General features: G+C 43.8%; 1 protein-coding gene across 2 annotated transcripts in view; it reads right to left on the bottom strand.

The window, feature by feature from the left end:
* The window catches only part of LOC121538450 (plexin-A1), a 247,557-nt gene that overhangs the window by 69,269 nt on the left and 159,753 nt on the right, over window positions 1-18,535 (bottom strand). For both annotated transcript variants that reach the window (XM_041846467.2, XM_041846466.2), the window contains exon 10: window positions 427-627. In XM_041846467.2, coding sequence (XP_041702401.1) covers window positions 427-627 — 201 coding nt within the window. The remainder of the gene's footprint in view (window positions 1-426; window positions 628-18,535) is intronic.

Raw genomic sequence — 18,535 nt, forward strand, 5'->3', positions numbered from 1 at the left:
GAGAGAGAGAGAGAGAGAGAGAGAGAGAGAGAGAGAGAGAGAGAGAGAGAAGGGAGGGAGGGGGGAGAAAGGAGAAAAGAGAGAGGAGAGCATGGCAGATAATGGCTGAGAATGGCTGCTGCTGGTTCTATTATAACTAAATGGGCAGAGTAAAGATATCAAAAGAACAGGGGAGAGAGGAGGGGGACCCAAAAGGAGGTAAAAGCAAGAAGACAGAACCATACTGGCTAGCAGATAAAACATTTAATGGAAGGTGATCACACTGATACACACAGACAGAGACATACAGAAACTAACACAACCTCTATCATGCATTGCCTATGACTACACTATATGACTAAGATGGTGGTTGGGTTTGGGGGTGGTAATATGGTACAGATTGGGGCAGAGTACAGCAGAATAAGACAGGGCATGTATGGAACTCACCGAGGTCTCCTGACACTGGATGCTGGTGCTGTTGAAGCGCAGGGCAGTGACGCTGTAGGTGGCTCCCTGGATGTGGAAGATACACTCGTAGTTCCTCTGTCCAGACTGAGGCTGAGGCAGGTTCTTAGCCAGCAGGGTGATGGGCTTCATCACCCCCACTGGGATGTAGATCTGGGTGGATGGCAGGATCTGGGGACACTCCTGGGAACAGGGAGAGAGACCATGGTTAGCCCTCTATTCTGTAAGCAGGTAGAACTAAGGAAATGGAGGACTGGACATTTACTGGACTGGACTGGACAAGTACACTACATGGCCAAAAGTATGGTAGATGTAACATAGTAAACGTAACTCCGAGACACACCAGTTAGTATGAAATGTTACGTTTCGTATGGTATGTATTAATTTGTAGATATCCATCATTCATTTCGATGACATGTTACAAATTACACTTCGTATGATATGTTATGAATTGCAATTCATACAATGTTATGAATTTGCGTATGATACACTATATACATATGATACACGTATGATACGTATGATACACTATATATACAAAAGTATGTGGACACCTCTTCAAATTAGTGGATTCGGCTATTTGAGCCACACCCGTTGCTGACAGGTGTATAAAATTGAGCACACAGCCATGCAATCTCCACAAACATTGGCAGTAGAATGGCCCGTACTGAACAGCTCAGTGACATTCAATGTGGCACAGTCATAAGATGCCACCTTTCAAACAAGTAAGTTCGTCAAATTTCTGCCCTGCTAGAGCTGCCCCAGTCAACTGTATGTGCTGTTATTGTGAAGTGGAAACGTCTAGCCGTGGCTCAGCCGTGAAGTGGTAGGCCACACAAGCTCACAGAACAGGACCGCCGAGTGCTGAAGCATGTAGGGCGTAAAAATTGTCTGTCCTCAGTTGCAACATTCACTACGAGTTCCAAAATGCCTCTGGAAGCAACGTCAGCACAAGAACTGTTCGTCGGGAGCTTCATGACATGGGTTTCCATGGCCGAGCAGCTGCACACAAGCCTAAGATCACCATGTGCAATGCCAAGTGTCGGCTGGAGTGGTGTAAAGCTCACCGCCATTGGACTCTGGAGTAGTGGAAACGTGTTCTCTGGAGTGATGAATCCCGCTGCACCATCTAGTAGTCCGACGAATGAATCTAAGTTTGGCGGATGCCAGGAAAACGCTACCTGCCCGAATGCATAGTGCCAACTGTAAAGTTTGGTGGAGGAGGAATAATGGTCTGGGGCTGTTTTTCATGGCTCAAGCTAGGCCCCTTAGTGCCAGTGAAGGGAAATCTTAACGCTACACCATACAATGACATTCTATACAATTCTGTGCTTCCAACTTTGTGGCAACAGTTTGGGGAAGACACTTTCCTGTTTTAACATGACAATGCCCTCGTGCACAAAGCGAGGTCCATACAGAAATGGTTTGTCGAGATCGGTGTGGAAGAACTTGACTGGGATGAATTGGGAATGCCGACTGCGAGCCAGGCCTAATTGCCCAACATTAGTGCCCGACCTCACTAATGCTCTTGTGGCTGAATGGAAGCAAGTCCCCGCAGCAATGTTCCAACATCTAGTGGAAAGACTTCTCAGAAGAGTGGAGACTTTTATAGCAGGAAAGGGGAGACCAACTCCATATTAATGCCCATGATTTTGGAATGAGATGTTCGACGAGCCATGTAGTGTAAATATAGTAATGCAGTTATACTGTAGATAGCATTAGTGATTTTGAAATTGGTCTTGATGCACAGTGTGTGAGCTTTTAAGCACAGAGTTATACAACATGTACAGACACAACCAACTGTGAGGAAGACTGAGGAATGCAGTATTTATAATTGTATGAAGCCATGTAATGGCCCTAATTGCTCTGAGAAACTGGCATATTTCTGGGGGGGAGGGGGGGGGGAGATGGCAGATTAGCGACCACAGAGTTCATTGCCATGCCAACCAATTAGCAAGACAGTGTGAAAAAACGAAACAAAATGAAGCTATTCTAGTGTTTATGCCATTTAAAGGTTTTGGCAGTGTCTGGGCCAAACAGGGTCTGGGCCAAAGCGCCAGTCCAGTCAATTCCAGTCCAGGCAATCAATGTTAAGAGCAGTCCGTACTCTCTGGTCTCCTCTCTTGGCCCTGACCCCAACACGAGGGCACTGGAGCGAACAGGAGCATGGCAGCGAGCAGCTTAAGAAATACATCAACGAACAGGAGATGGGCAACCACAGACACACTTGGCAGAGGAAAAATGTGTTTGTTGATTTAGTTGCATTTAACTAATAGTCGCCATCCTCTCCCACACAAGATTTAGCAACAGGCTGTAAACAAGAAATATTACTATTCCAAACAGTTACATAGGAAAAACATGAACAGTACCATGGTAATGTGAGTGAATGAAATGTGTTCTTTCTCTTTCTATTCAAATGAGTCAATGCCAATAAACTAGACAAACAAGCCAGACAGCAGATAGCCTTGGTCAGCAGGAAGATTCAAAGGGCCAAGCCTAAATCTAAAAAATTTACAATGAAACTGTACCTTAAGCCAAAACTATTCCAATATCAACATTTGTAGACGTTTGAGGAATTTCAAACATAACATGATTACTATTTTAATCCTCAGTTCCAGATCTGGTAGACTAGTGTCAATAGTATACTCTACAGACAGCACCAGCACTGAACATACAGTGGCTTGCGAAAGTATTCACACCCCTTGGCATTTTTCCTATTTTGTTGCCTTACAACCTGGAATTTAAATGGATTTTTTGGGGGTTTGTATCATTTGATTTACACAACATGCCTACAACTTTGAAGATACAACATTTTAATTTTATTGTGAAACAAACAAGAAATAAGACACAAAAAATTAAGAAAACTTGAGCGTGCATAACTATTCACCCGCCCAAAGTCAATACTTTGTAGAGCCACCTTTTGCAGCAATTACAGCTGCAAGTCTCTTGGGGTATGTTTCTATAAGCTTGGCACATCTAGCCACTGGGATTTTTGCCCATTCTTCAAGGCAAAACTGCTCCAGCTCTTTCAAGTTGGATGGGTTCCGCTGGTGTACAGCAATCTTTAAGTCATACCACAGATTCTCAATTGGATTGAGGTCTGGGCTTTAACTAGGCCATTCCAAGACATTTAAATGTTTCCCCTTAAACCACTCGAGTGTTGCTTTAGCAGTATGCTTAGGGTCATTGTCCTGCTGGAAGGTGAACCTCCGTCTCAGTCTCAAATCTCTGGAAGACTGAAACAGGTTTCCCCAAGAATTTCCCTGTATTTAGCGCCATCCATAATTCCTTCAATTCTGACCAGTTTCCCAGTCCCTGCCGATGAAAAACATACAGCATGATGCTGCCACCAACATGCTTCACTGTAGGAAGGTGTTCTCGGGGTGATGAGAGGTGTTGGGTTTGCGCCAGACATAGCGTTTTCCTTGATGGCCAAAAAGCTCAATTTTAGTCTCATTTGGCCAGAGTACCTTCTTCCATATGTTTGGGGAGTATCGCACATGCCTTTTGGCGAACACCAAACATGTTTGCTTATTTTTTTCTTTAAGCAATGGGTTTTTTCTGCCCACTCTTCCGTAAAGCCCAGCTCCATATTCTTTCAATTTTTTAATAATGGATTTAATGGTGCTCCGTGGGATGTTCAAAGTTTCTGATCTTTTTTTATAACCCAACCCTGATCTGTACTTCTCCCCAACTTTGTCCCTGACCTGTTTGGAGAGCTCCTTGGTCTTCATGGTGCCGCTTACTTGGTGGTGCCCCTTGCTTAGTGGTGTTGCAGACTCTGGGGCATTTCAGAATAGGTGTATACAGGTTTTCCTACTTACAAAGCATGTAGAGGTCTGTAATTTCTATCATAGGTACTCTTCAACTGTGAGAGACAGAATCAAAAAAAAATAATCCAGAAAATCACATTGTATGATTTTTAAGTAATTAATTTGCATTTTATTGCATGACATAAGTATTTGATCACCTACCAACCAGTAAGAATTCCGGCTCTCACAGACCTGTTTGTTTTTCTTTAAGAAGCCCTCCTGTTCTCCACTCATTACCTGTATTAACTGCACCTGTTTGAACTCGTTACCTGTATAAAAGACACCTGTCCACACACTCAATCAAACAGACTCCAACCTCTCCACAATGGCCAAGACCAGAGAGCTGTGTAAGGACATATGGGATACAATTGTAGACCTGCACAAGGCTGGGATGGGCTACAGGACAATAGGCAAGCAGCTTGGTGAGAAGGCAAAAACTGTTGGCGCAATTATTAGAAAATGGAAGAAGTTCAAGATGACGGTCAATCACCCTCGGTCTGGGGCTCCATGCAAGATCTCACCTCGTGGGGCATCAATGATCATGAGGAAGGTGAGGGATCAGCCCAGAACTACACGGCAGGACCTGGTCAATGACCTGAAGAGAGCTGGGACCACAGTCTCAAAGAAAACCATTAGTAACACACTACGCCGTCATGGATTAAAATCCTGCAGCACACGCAAGGTCCCCCTGCTCAAGCCAGCGCATGTCCAGGCCCGTCTGAAGTTTGCCAATGACCATCTGGATGATCCAGAGGAGGAATGGGAGAAGGTCATGTGGTCTGATGAGACAAAAATAGAGCTTTTTGGTCTAAACTCCACTCGCCGTGTTTGGAGGAAGAAGAAGGATGAGTACAACCCCACGAACACCATCACAACTGTGAAGCATGGAGGTGGAAACATCATTCTTTGGGGATGCTTTTCTGCAAAGGGGACAGGACGACTGCACCGTATTGAGGGGAGGATGGATGGGGCCATGTATCGCGAGATCTTGGCCAACAACCTCCTTCCCTCAGTAAGAGCATTGAAGATGGGTCGTGGCTGGGTCTTCCAGCATGACAACGACCTGAAACACACAGCCAGGGCAACTAAGGAGTGGCTCCGTAAGAAGCATCTCAAGGTCCTGGAGTGGCCTAGCCAGTCTCCAGACCTGAACCCAATAGAAAATATTTGGAGGGAGCTGAAAGTCCGTATTGCCCAGCGACAGCCCCGAAACCTGAAGGATCTGGAGAAGGTGTGGAGGAGTGGGCCAAAATCCCTGCTGCAGTGTGTGCAAACCTGGTCAAGACCTACAGGAAACGTATGATCTCTATAATTGCAAACAAAGGTTTCTGTACCAAATATTAAGTTCTGCTTTTCTGATGTATCAAATACTTATGTCATGCAATAAAATGCAAATTCATTACTTAAAAATCATACAATGTGATTTTCTGGATTTTTGTTTTAGATTCCGTCTCTCACGGTTGAAGTGTACCTATGATACAAATTACAGACCTCTACATGCTTTGTAAGTAGGAAAACCTGCAAAATCGGCAGTGTATCAAATACTTGTTCTCCCCACTGTATATACTGAGATCATGTGACAGATCATGTGACACTTAGATTGCACACAGGTGGACTCTATTTAACTAATTATGTGACTTCTGAAGGTAATTGGTTGCACCAGATCTTATTTAGGGGCTTCATAGCAAAGGGGGTGAATAGATATGCACGCACCACTTTTCCATTATCTATTTTTTTAAACAAGTTATTTTTTTCATTTCACTTAATCAATTTGGACTATTTTGTGTATGTCCATTACATGAAATCCAAATAAATTAATGCAACAAAATAGGAAAAATGCCAAGGGGGATGAATACTTTTGCAAGGTACTGTATCATCCCTGTGTGTGTGTGAGTGAAGCTTTCTATCATGAGTTGGGCTGTGTAAACTGACTCCTGCTCAGAAGCCAACACAGGGCTCTGTGACACCCGGCAGCCAGGCTCTTCTATTGGGCTGCAGATTTAATTGCCTGCGGCTGCAGTCTTGTTATTTAACTGTGTTCCACCACAGCTCTCCTCTCCTCTCCCCTGCCCTAATCTCCCCTCTCTTCTCCTACCCTCTCCTCTTCCCTCCCCTATTCACCTCTCCCTTATTCTCCTCTCTTCTCCTCTTCTCTCGCCTCCTCTCCTCTTCTCTTCTTTGCTGAATAAATAGAGTATGATGCAATTTCCCTCTGGACAGCCTTGCTTCCGTCTTCAATTACTATGTAAGAGACAATGAAAGACTCTTGATACTAAGCTAGAAGAAATGTATAGGATTCACCTCAGACAATAGGGAGTCTACTACTGAGGATAAGGAACTCTGAGGTCCAGATGACTAACAAATAGGGGTGCTCTTTTGTCCTTTCATACTAATAGTCCCAAAATATTCATGGAAACTTTCATTTCTTTAATCATTAATAATGTAAGCTCAGCGTCATATATTTGTATATCAGTTTGTGCTTTGCTAAACCAGCGTTAAATGAAGTGCAGGTAATGACTTGAAATTGCAATTTGAATCGGAAGCCATTGGGCAAAGAAAATCATTGGACGTAATGGAATTGGGTGATAGCTATTTTCCTCCCGATCGGCACAAACTCAAATAGCGAAACAAGAATAATGGGGCTTGTGAATGAATCCCCAATTCTAAAGCAGCAAAGAGAGAGAATGATCAATTCCAGGTGGGTTGCTCTGAGTCCAAACAAGACGTTGTGCTGGTAGCCAGGCAGCCATTTCCTTTAGTATTCACTGCACACAGGTGGGGAACAGACAAGCGTAAACAACTCGCTTAATGAACTGCCTCCAGCCTCTGATAGGGACTGACTTCAGGAAGAAAGGAGAAGTAAAGTTATGTGTGTGTCTGTGTGTGTGTCTGTGTGTGTGTGTGTGTGTGTGTGTGTGTGTGTGTGTGTGTGTGTGTGTGTGTGTGTGTCACTGTGTCTCTGTGCATTTGTGCGCAGTCTGTCACCAGTGTAACGCCGCTTTCGCCGACTGTCTGGGTAGCGTGGGTCAGACAAACCGCAGCCTCCCTCTGTGGTATGTAAAACACGTGTCTCTGGCCAGACAGTGCAGAGACAGAGACAGTCAGACTGCTAACTCCTCAGTCTGAATCACACTCTGGCCAAAACTGTGCCAACACATGGCCCGCATGCCTGCAGCAGAAACCCCAGAGGCCTGATGCGTTGGCATGGACTGGAGGGTCGTAGACACAGAGAGTGCTGGATCAGCACTGCGGGCCAAGCCAGAACCACATCCTGCAGCACTCAGCACCCAGCCCAGCCAAACTCAACCATCGGCCCCAGACATTGCCATCCAGCTGGGGCACAGAGACAGGCCGCAACCTCCCAACCTCTGGTTCTCATTACGGATCAGCCAGAGCCATGAGACAAAGACCTGCCATGTTCAGAAGGGAACTGATGATGCACACAAGTTGAGGGTAAGAGAAGGAGAAAAAATTGAAACTATTTCATTGCCAGTCCTGACATGTGTCAAAACAGAGTTGAATGTGCGTATCAGATTGTACTCTTGCAGAGTACAATGGAACAATGGTTTACCAGGGAGATTCCTTTGAAGTGGTTTCTCGCTTTTCTTTTTTCACTCCTTTATTTCCTTTGAAATGACAGAGAGGGAGAAAGACAGCAAGAGAGAGAGAGAGAGAAAGAGAGAGAGAGACAGAGAAAGAGAGAAAGAAGAGCGAGAAAGAGAGAGAGAAACGTTCATTTCCTCAGTGAAAACAATGTACTGAGCAAATGTCAAATTGGCTTTTTACCAAATTACCGTACGACAGACCAAGTATTCACCCTGCACACCCTAATTGACAAACAAACAAAACAAAGGCAAAGTCTTTTCATGCTCTGTTGATTTCAAAAAAGCTTTTGACTCAATTTGGCATGAGTGTCTGCTATACAAATTGATGGAAAGCGGCGTTGGGGGAAAAAAATACGACGTTATAGAATCCATGTACACAAACAACAAGTGTGCGGTTAAAATTGGCAAAAAACACACACATTTCTTTCCACAGGGCCGAGGGGTGAGACAGAGATGCAGCTTGAGCCCCACCCTCTTCAACATATACACTACATGACCAAAAGTATGTGGACACCTGCTCGATGAACATATCATTCAAAAATCATGGGCATTAATATGGAGTTGGTCCCATCTTTGCTGCTATAACAGCCTCCACTCTTCTGGGAAGGCACTGATGTTGGGCGATTAGGCCTGGCTCACGGTCGGCGTTCCAATTCATCCCTAAGGTGTTTGATGGGGTTGAGGTCAGGGCTCTGTGCAGGCCAGTCAAGTTCTTCCACACCGATCTCCACAAACCATTTCGCTTTCTGCACGGGGGCATTGTCATGCTGAAACAGGAAAGGGCCTTCCCCAAACTGTTGCCACAAAGTTGGAAGCACAGAATCGTCTAGAATGTCATTGTATGCTGTAGCGTTAAGATTTCCCTTCACTGCAACTAAGGGGCCTAGCCCGAACCATGATAAACAGCCCCAGACCATTATTCCTCCTCCATCAAACTTTATAGTTGCCACTATGCATTCGGGCAGGTAGCGTTCTCCTGGCATCCGCCAAACCCAGATTCGTCCATCGGACTGCCAGATGGTGAAGCGTGATTCATCACTCTACAGAACACGTTTCCACTGCTCCAGTGTCCAATGGCGGCAAGCTTTCCACCACTCCAGCAGACGCTTGGCATTGCACATTGTGATCTTAGGCTTGTATGTGGCTGCTCGGCCATGGAAACCCATTTCATGAAGCTCCCGACAAACAGTTATTGTGCTGACGTTGCTTCCAGAGGCAGTTTGGAACTCGGTAGTGAGTGTTGCAACCGAGGACAGACAATTTTTACACGCGACGCGCTTCAGCACTCGGCGGTCCCATTCTGTGAGCTTGTGTGGCCAACCACTTCGCAGCTGAGCCGTTGTTGCTCCTAGACGTTTCCACTTCACAATAACAGCATTAGCAGTTGACCAGGGCAGCTCTAGCAGGGCAGAAATTTGACGAACTGACTTGTTGGAAAGGTGGCATCCTATGACGGAGCCATGTTGAAAGTCACTGAGCTCTTCAGTAAGGCTATTCTACTGTCAATGTTTGTCTATGTAGATTGCATGGCTGTGTGCTCAATTTTATACACCTGTCAGCAACGGGTGTGGCTGAAATAGCCGAATCCACTCATTTGAAGGGGTGTCCACATACTTTTCTTTATATTGTACATATCAACGAATTGGAAAGGACACTAGAACAGACTGCATTACCCGGCCTCACCCTATTAGAATCTGAAGTCAAATGTCTACTGTTTGCTGATGATCTGGTGCTTCTGTCCCCAACCAAGGAGGGCCTACAGCAGCACCTAGATCTTCTGCACAGATTCTGTCAGACCTGGGCCCAGACAGTAAATCTCAGTAAGACAAAAATAATAATGTTCCAAAAAAGTTCCAGTTGCCAGGACCACAAATACAAATTCCATCTAGAGCACACAAAAAACGACATATACAGTGAGGGAAAAAAGTATTTGATCCGCTGATGATTTTGTACGTTTGCCCACTGACAAAGACATGATCAGTCTATAATTTTAATGGTAGGTTTATTTGAACAGTGAGAGACAGAATAACAACAAAAAAATCTAATACTTATTTCCCTCATTAAAATGCAAATCAATTTATAACATTTTTGACATGCGTTTTTCTGGATTTTTTTGTTGTTATTCTGTCTCTCACTGTTCAAATAAACCTACGATAAAAATTATAGACTGATCATTTCTTTGTCAGTGGGCAAACGTACAAAATCAGCAGGGGATCAAATACTTTTTTCCCTCACTGTACCTTGGCATAAACATCAGCACCACAGGTAACTTCCACAAAGCTGTGGACAATCTGAGAGACAAGGCAAGAAGGGCATCCCAATTAGGATACTTGAATCAGTTATAGAACCCATTGCCCTTTATGGTTTTGAGGTCTGGGGCCAGCTCACCAACCAAGAATTCACAAAATCGGACAAACACCAAATTGAGACTCTGCATGCAGAATTCTTCAAAAACATCTTTAGTGTACAGCGTAAAACACCAAATAATGCATGCAGAGCAGAATTAGGACGATAGTTATATTCTACAACCACCTAAAAGGAAGCGATTCCCAAAGCCATCACCTACAGAGAGATTAACATAGAGAAGAATCCCCTAAGCAAGCTGGTCTTGGGGCTCTGTTCACAAACACTAAACTGACCCCACAGAGCCCCAGGACAGTAACACAGTTAGACCCAACCAAATCATGAGAAAACAAAAAGATAATTACTTGACACATTGGAAAGAATTTACCAAAAGAAAGAGCAAACTGGAATGCTATTTGGCCCTAAACAGAGAGTACACAGTGGCAGAATACCTGACCCCTGCGACTGACCAAAAATTAAGGAAAGCTTTGACTTTGACTCAGTGAGCATAGCCTTGCTATTGAGAGAGGCCGCCGTAGGCAGACCTGGCTCTCAAGAGAAGACAGGCTGTATGTGCACACTGCCCACAAAATGAGGTCGAAACTGAGCTGCTTCCCAACTTCCTGCCAAATGTGTGACCATATTAGAGACACATATTTCCCTCAGATTACACAGACCCACAAAGAATTAGAAAACAAATCCAATTTTGATAAACTCCCATATCTATTAGGTGAAATACCACAGTGTGCCATCACTGCAGCAAGATTTGTGACCTGTTGCCAAAAGAAAAGAGCAAGCAGTGAAGAACAAACACCATTGTAAATACAATGTCTATGTGTATTTATTTTCCCAGTTGTACTTTAACTATTTGCACATCGTTGCAACACTGTACATAACAATAATATGACATTTGAAATGTCTCTATTCCTTTGAAACTTTTGTGAGTGTAATGTTTACTGTTCATTTTGTATTGTTTATTTCACTTTTGGCAATGTAAACATATGTTTCCCATACCAATAAAGCCCTTCGAATTGAATTGAGAGAGTGAGTGAGTGAGTGAGTGAGTGAGTGAGTGAGTGAGTGAGTGAGTGAGTGAGTGAGTGAGTGAGTGAGTGAGTGAGTGAGTGAGTGAGTGAGTGAGTGAGTGAGTGAGTGAGTGAGTGAGTGAGTGAGAGAGAGAGAGAGAGAGAGAGAGGCTTCTGTGAGCTGGGGCTCCAGGTTAGGTTTGCTGCTTTCAGTGCTCCCCCCTCCCCCTCCCACCTTATCCCCTCTCTCCCCTGGTGCTGTGAGTCAAGAAGAGGTGAGACATGGCCCTGGGATTCATTTATTAAGGTGGGAATGAGAGTCAGGAGGAGAGTCAGGGGTTCACCAAATGGGAGAGTGTTTGGCTGATTATTTGTGTTGCCCTCAACCCCTCGGGGGAAAGACAAGGCTGGAACTCTGGGAGAGAGAGAGAGAGAGGAAGAGCTTACAGCTGTCCCTGCTCCAAAACACCAATCTAACCCTGGGGTTCTGGGGTTGGGAGTCGGAGCGCTGCAGAGGAACCTGTCTTGAGGGCAAACAGGAAGAAGGCATAAGGTGTCAGCCAGCAGCAGATAAAGATGAGTGGGTTTTCTGGCTCCAGACTCATCTCGACTTCTCCCATATCCTCCTCTTAGCGCTAGCCTGGCCCTGGCAACTCCGTAGGGCTTGCTAGTCTGCATGGTGTTTGTTTTGCTGAAAAGCAGCCTCCAGACATGCCCCCTCTGGCAACAGATTTCTGTTAGCATTTGATTTTCCCCTCCCATCAAGCCGTGTAACACTGCAGAGGTTGCAGTCTTAGAAGATTAAGCAGGGCTTACATAACAAACAGCAGAACAAGAGAGAGAGAGAGAGAGAGAGAGAGAGAGAGAGAGAGAGAGAGAGAGAGAGAGAGAGAGAGAGAGAGAGAGAGAGAGAGAGAGAGAGAGAGAGAGAGAGAGAGAGAGAGAGAGAGAGAGAGAGAGAGAGAGAGAGAAAGAGACAGAGACAGAGAGAGACAGAGAGAGACAGTCAAGCCTCTTCTGTCTTCTGCAACAGAATTTGAAATCGGATTCTTCTGATGATTCTATCGATCTCCCATTGGCCCTGCATGGCCCTACAGTAGTGAGGTGATGTCATCATGGGATGCTGAGGTGTTCTCTGTGGGGCTGCTGGCTGTGACCTCCTGGGCCTCCTCCTCCAGGCCCCCTGGCCAATCCAAATGAAGGATGGTGTGTCACTGCTGGCGACAAGGGGTGTTGATATATGAGTAGCTTTGTGATTGACAGAGGGGTGTACTGTGTGGTGGGGCGAGGCGAGGCGAGGAGGGACGAGTGTGGAAAGGAGAGAGCTGCAGAGTAAGCTATCCCTGATGCATTGAAAATCATTTTTTAAAATGAAATATGAAGTAAGCTTTATGAGACATCTTTTTGAATGCGGACCCATTACACCTTTTGTTTGTCTGGATTTGCGGGTTTTGGGCACCGGGCGAGCTTCTGGGGGAGTGCGATGGTCCCCTTTTGGAGAGCTGCAGATTACTGATACATCCCGCGAGCAAGGAGCAGGACCTCCATCGACCAGTGCAACACAGACCAAGCGAAACACACAGAGGGGAACGAGAGACAGACAGAGAGGAAGAGCTAAAAAGGGCTCTGATATGATGACTAGATCTCCCGAGGGAGACACAAACAGAGAGACGCTGAATAATATGATCTCACTCTGAGATTTGCTGGGTTTCATGCGAGCCAATACCCGTCCCCATAGATTTCTGGTGCCGACAGGTCAAGGGGGCCACCGAGCAGCATATCATATCCATCAACACAACCAAGGCCTCTCAGTGATTTCAGGCCTGCCGGCCACTCCCTACAGAATCCAATTGTGCCTTGCTGGCCTCTTCATTTGGACAGAGATGAGCTGTTTAGAGCAAAACAAAATGGAACTGGGCTTTGTTTTATCAGAGATTGGCCTGTCTGTTTCTGTCACACTGTATCTGGGCTGCATGCAGAGACTTAATGTGATAAGCAACACTTTGCAGATCGATTTAAGCGTCCACAACCAACTCCCAGGGGTGTGTGTTACCGTAGATACACCAGATCATTACACAGGGTGCTATTCATATCTGATGCTAGGAAATACTGAGCTCAGACAATTTATATTGTGTTTCGGACCATAAGATAACAGTGCAACAAACAACAATAAACATAACTATATTATGTAACTATGTAATTTTATTACTAAGACGAAAGTTGTAAAGAGTAACACTCGTTGGGTTGTATGAACAAAGTTCCCAAGGTCTAGTCCTCTAGTGAGACACGGTGATAGAACTGTGCTTGATAAGACACCATGAGCCTCTCAGAGGAGCTCAGCGGTAAAATGAAAGGGACTTTGAACAATGAAAAGGCTTTTGGAGTGTCCGCCCACTCCTGGGTCCTAATGTGGAGCAGCAAGGAGAGTAGGGAGAGCCCAGAGAGCTGGGGAGATCAGATACGCACGGTCAGAATCTCCTGGGAGAAATCTGCTAGGGAGTCACAGATACTGTAGCTGAATCTTCATGGCTAATAACACTACAGATCGGGGGGTATATATATATATGTGTATAACTAAATGTATGATAACTGTTTGATAGCTAAGCTGTTTGATTTTGAATTTTAGGACCCCTTTTGGTTTCATATTTTTTTTTAAATACAAATTATTTGATAACCTATTGAATTTGGCCTTTACTACTATAGCCCATAGAAACGCATTGAATAACACATTCATCAATGGCAGAAAATACAGCCCAAAAACTGAATCATAAGGAACAAGGTTTTGAAGTGTCTGTCCTACATCTAGGAGATATAAGATATTTAACCCCTTATTTTTGTTGGCACAAAACTACCTACTACCTTTTATTTGTATAGGTTACCTTCAAACAAGTCCCGTGACACTTGTGGGGGTCGTAGAGCAAAACGGAGAGTCTCCCCTTTCCATAGAGTGGTCATAATAGTTTGTAGGCCAAACCGTTCGGACGCTACAGACGTTTTCGTGAGAAGACAGATTTTCAGGATGTCTCATGATCTGATAAACACCACTGTAGCTCAGCCACTTTCCAACGCAGATTTGAAAGGGCAACATAGGCCTATGTGGTGGATTGAGATGCAGCCCATACAAAAAAAAGATATCTCTAGCTTTAACTGACTGATTTTTATGGGGATTTTCTTATTATGTTACTTAGATTGACGCACGGGTGCGTCAATATACTCTTAAGGATGAATGATATTGTACAAACTGTACAAAGAACTTGCTTTGCACCAAACATGAAACATGATCACTGACAACGTATTATGCTGACACTGCCATGGGAGCTCTAGAGTCAGTACTTTCTCTGAAGGGGAGAACTAGGACAGCAGCATTAGATGAGTAGGAATTATTTAAGAGAAAATAAAGGAAGTGGAGCTGGCCCTGACGGTGTCATTGGACCAAACCCCACATGAAGAAGCCTTCACCAGGATCTCCACTCCTATCCTCTATGTAACATTCATCCCCAGCCTCCATTAGAAGGATCTGAGGCATCTGGAAATTAAGATTTAATACACTTTGAATAATTAAAGTAGGCGCATATCAGTGGCCGGCTTGGATCCCTGAGCAGGAGGCAGCGCCTGGGAGAACCAAAGAGGGGGCAACCTGGTACTCAGCTACCCCTGCCAGGGAGAGCTAGAGAGGGGTTAGTCCGGTGCCAGTGTCGCAGTACAGCGGGGAGAACTCATATCTAACGACGAAAGGTGAGAGACCATGAGAAGGTACCCGCTTTCGCTAATTGACATTGCTAATTAATTAAATAATTAAAGGTACAGTCTCAGATGTTTGTACCATTCCGTAAGGCTGGCTGCAGTATTGGTGGAGTTGGCTGGTCTGTTCAGAGCCGTGACATTGGGGATGAAGACAGCCAGTTGAGCAGGGCTGAGAGTTGGAGCTGGGGCTCTTTGGCAGGCCTTCTCCTCCCTCGCCTGTTCACAGTCTGTTTACTGTAGCGCTACTGCAGTTTACCAAGACGCTGTTGGACGCACTTCCTCTAGTGTGTGTTTGTGTGTGCATGCCTGCGTGTACTCACAGGAGAAATGCTTTCACAACATCAGAGACACGAGAGAGGGAAGAGAAAAAAAAGCCAGATGAGACAGACAGTAAATTTGAGGGAATGAAGGAATTATGCTTGGCAGACATTGAGGAGAGACAGGTGGCACTGAGGATGTCTGTCTAAATGCATGAATACATCAATTAGGACTAGGAGAGGCATTATCATAAATACAGTAACTTCAGAAAATATTCACACCTAGACTTTTTCCACATTTTGATGTGTTACAGCCTGAATGTAAAATTTATTAAACTGAGATATCTTTGGTCACTGGCCTACACACAATATCTCATAATGTCAAAGTGGAATAAGTCAATAAGTATGCAACCCATTTGTTATGACAAACCTAAATAAGTCCAGGAGTAAAATTTTGCTTAACAAGTCACATAATAACTTGAATTTTTTATGACCACCTCATCTCTGTACCCAACAAAACATATAACTATCTGTAAGGCCCCTCAGTCAAGCAGTGAATTTCAAACACAAATTCAACCACAAAGACCAGCAAGGTTTCCAACGCCTCGCAAAGAAGGGCACCTATTGGTAGATGAGTAAAAAAAAGCAGACATTGAATATCCCTTTGAGCATGGTGAAGTTATTAATTACACTTTGGAATGTGTATCCATACACCCAGTTACTACAAAGATACAGGCGTCCTTCTTAACTCAATTGCCGGAGAGGAAGGAAACCATGAGGCCAATGGTGACTTTAAATAATTTACAGAGTTTAATGGCTGCGATAGGAGAAAACTGAGGATGTATCAACAACATTGTAGTTACTCCACAACACTATCCTAATTAACAGAGTGAAAAGAAAGAAGCCTGTACAGAATACAAATATTCCAAACATGCATCCTGTTTGAAACAAGGCACTAAAGTAATACTGCTAAAAATGTGGCAAAGCGATTAACTTTTTGTCCTGAATACAAAGTATGATGTTTGGGGCAAATCCAATTCAACACATTACTGAGTACCATTCTCCATATTTTTATGCATAGTGGTGGCTGCATCATATTATGGGTATGCTTGTAATCGTTAAGGACTGGGGAATTTTTCAGGATAAAAAATAAATGGAATGGAGCTAAGCACAGGCAAAATCCTAGAGGAAAACCTGGTTCAGTCTGCTTTCCACCAAACACTGGGAGAGGAATTCACCTTTCAGCAGGACAATAACCTAAAACACAAGGGCAAATCTACACTGGACTTGCTTACCAATAAGACAGTGAATGTTCCTGAGTGGCAGAGTTACAGTTTTGACTTAAATCTCCTTGAAAATATATGGCAAGATCTGAAAATGGTTGTCTAGCAATGATCAACAACCAATTTGACAGAGCTTGAAGAATTTTCAAAAGAATAATGGGCAAATGTTGCACAATCCAGGTGTGGAAAGCTCTTAGATACATACCCAGAAAGACTGACAGCTGTAATCGATTCGAACATGTATTGACTCAGGGGGCTGAATACTTATCTAATCAAGATATATTAGTGGTTGTATTTTTTTTTTTTTTTTACAAATGTTAGAATTTTTTCCCACTTCGACATTACAGAGTATTTTGTGTAGATCGTTTACAAAAAATGACAATTAAATCCATTTTAATCCCACTTTGTAAGACAACAAAAAAAGTCAAGGGGTGTGAATACTTTCTAAAGGCACTGTACATACTTTATCAGACAGCTATGCAACTCGATACATCCTATTTCATTACAATCAATGACAACATGCATTAACTACCATATAAGTGTCAGCCAAAGCTAGCCTAGCGTGTAATTCTGTATCTTAATCAAAGGAAGTACACTAGACCTATATTTTACCCCCCAGAGCAGATAATGGGGGTGACAGGCAGAGAACAGAGCTGCACATTACCTCACTCTGTCGTTTTGATTCATCATCTAATTAGCAGCAGAAAGACTAATGTTAGTTCATCCAGACATCTCCATTTGTACATCTGTACAGCCAATGCTGCTCTAATGGTTATGAATTGGACAAGGAAAAGTAGCAGAAGTGTATTATTCCCTAATGGGTGATATAACACAGTGTAACTGAACATAAGGAACTCCATAGGGAGTATAATCAGTATATTGTATAATCAGGTTTTGGATATATTGTAACTGCTTCCTATTCGAGATTTGAACCTTTAACTAAGCCCAATTCTGTAGCGATCCCATCCCAATGTTGGAGACTGGCTTCAAACTCACAGAGAGACAGACATCCACTACCTCTACCAGACCAACAGACCCAACCCACAGCCACTGTCCATGACAACACATTTGTTTGTTTCAATGTTAGTTTGTTTGTTAATTCATTTATCCTGATGGGTTTCTCATGTGCGGCTTACTCAAGCAATTTTCTGCCTGGTCGGATTTAATGTGCTCCTTTGTTTATTGTCTGTCGGGTGGATGCTGATTGATATACATTTGATTTGCAAATGTTACTCATTACATCGGGGGACTTAGTTACAATGCTGGTGGACACACAACTATGAGAAATGCATTTTGGCAAATCAGTGGGCACACAGATAACAGTTGAGAGTGACTTGGCGATAGAGTGATAATGGAATAAATCTCAGACTTATTTACACATTATGTCAAAATGTTGCGTACATTTCCTTCCCACTCAAAACCCTTCCTCCATTGAAATCTGTTGTTTTGTATACATTTTGGGTTCAACTTAACTCTTTCCGTTATCGACAATGATGCATTAAAAGTCCATCAAAAGAAAGGAAAAATTGTGGCATTGGCATTGTGCAACATAAAATAATGGCATCTGTGTGTAACACGCCTATTGAGACGGACTGGCCATGTAACCATGGTAACCTATGCACCAAAAGAAAAAATATCAGTGCTGGAAGTACAGAGTATGTGTGTGGTTTGGTTGGATTACAGCTCAGCTCAGGGGGAAGAACAGGCTGATTGATTGTCACAGCAGTAGTACCACTTCGGATGGCGTTTAGTCTACGATTTTGACCAACACCAACACACTTCATTTTATGTAGGCCGTCATTGTAAATAAGAATTTGTTCTTAACTGACTTGCCTAGTTAAATAAAGGTTACATAAATAAATAAAATGTTTTATGTGTTGTCGCTTAACTCTCCCCTCTTTTCTCTACCCCCTGATAGAGAGTTCCTTAATTCTTTCACATACAACCTTTCCCCACAGCCCAGCCCCTCCACCACCATGTATGAACGCATGCCAATTCTCTTCTCTGAGATTAAACACTTTG

Source organism: Coregonus clupeaformis, chromosome 24 (assembly GCF_020615455.1).
Source record: "Coregonus clupeaformis isolate EN_2021a chromosome 24, ASM2061545v1, whole genome shotgun sequence".
Lineage (NCBI taxonomy): Eukaryota > Metazoa > Chordata > Actinopteri > Salmoniformes > Salmonidae > Coregonus > Coregonus clupeaformis.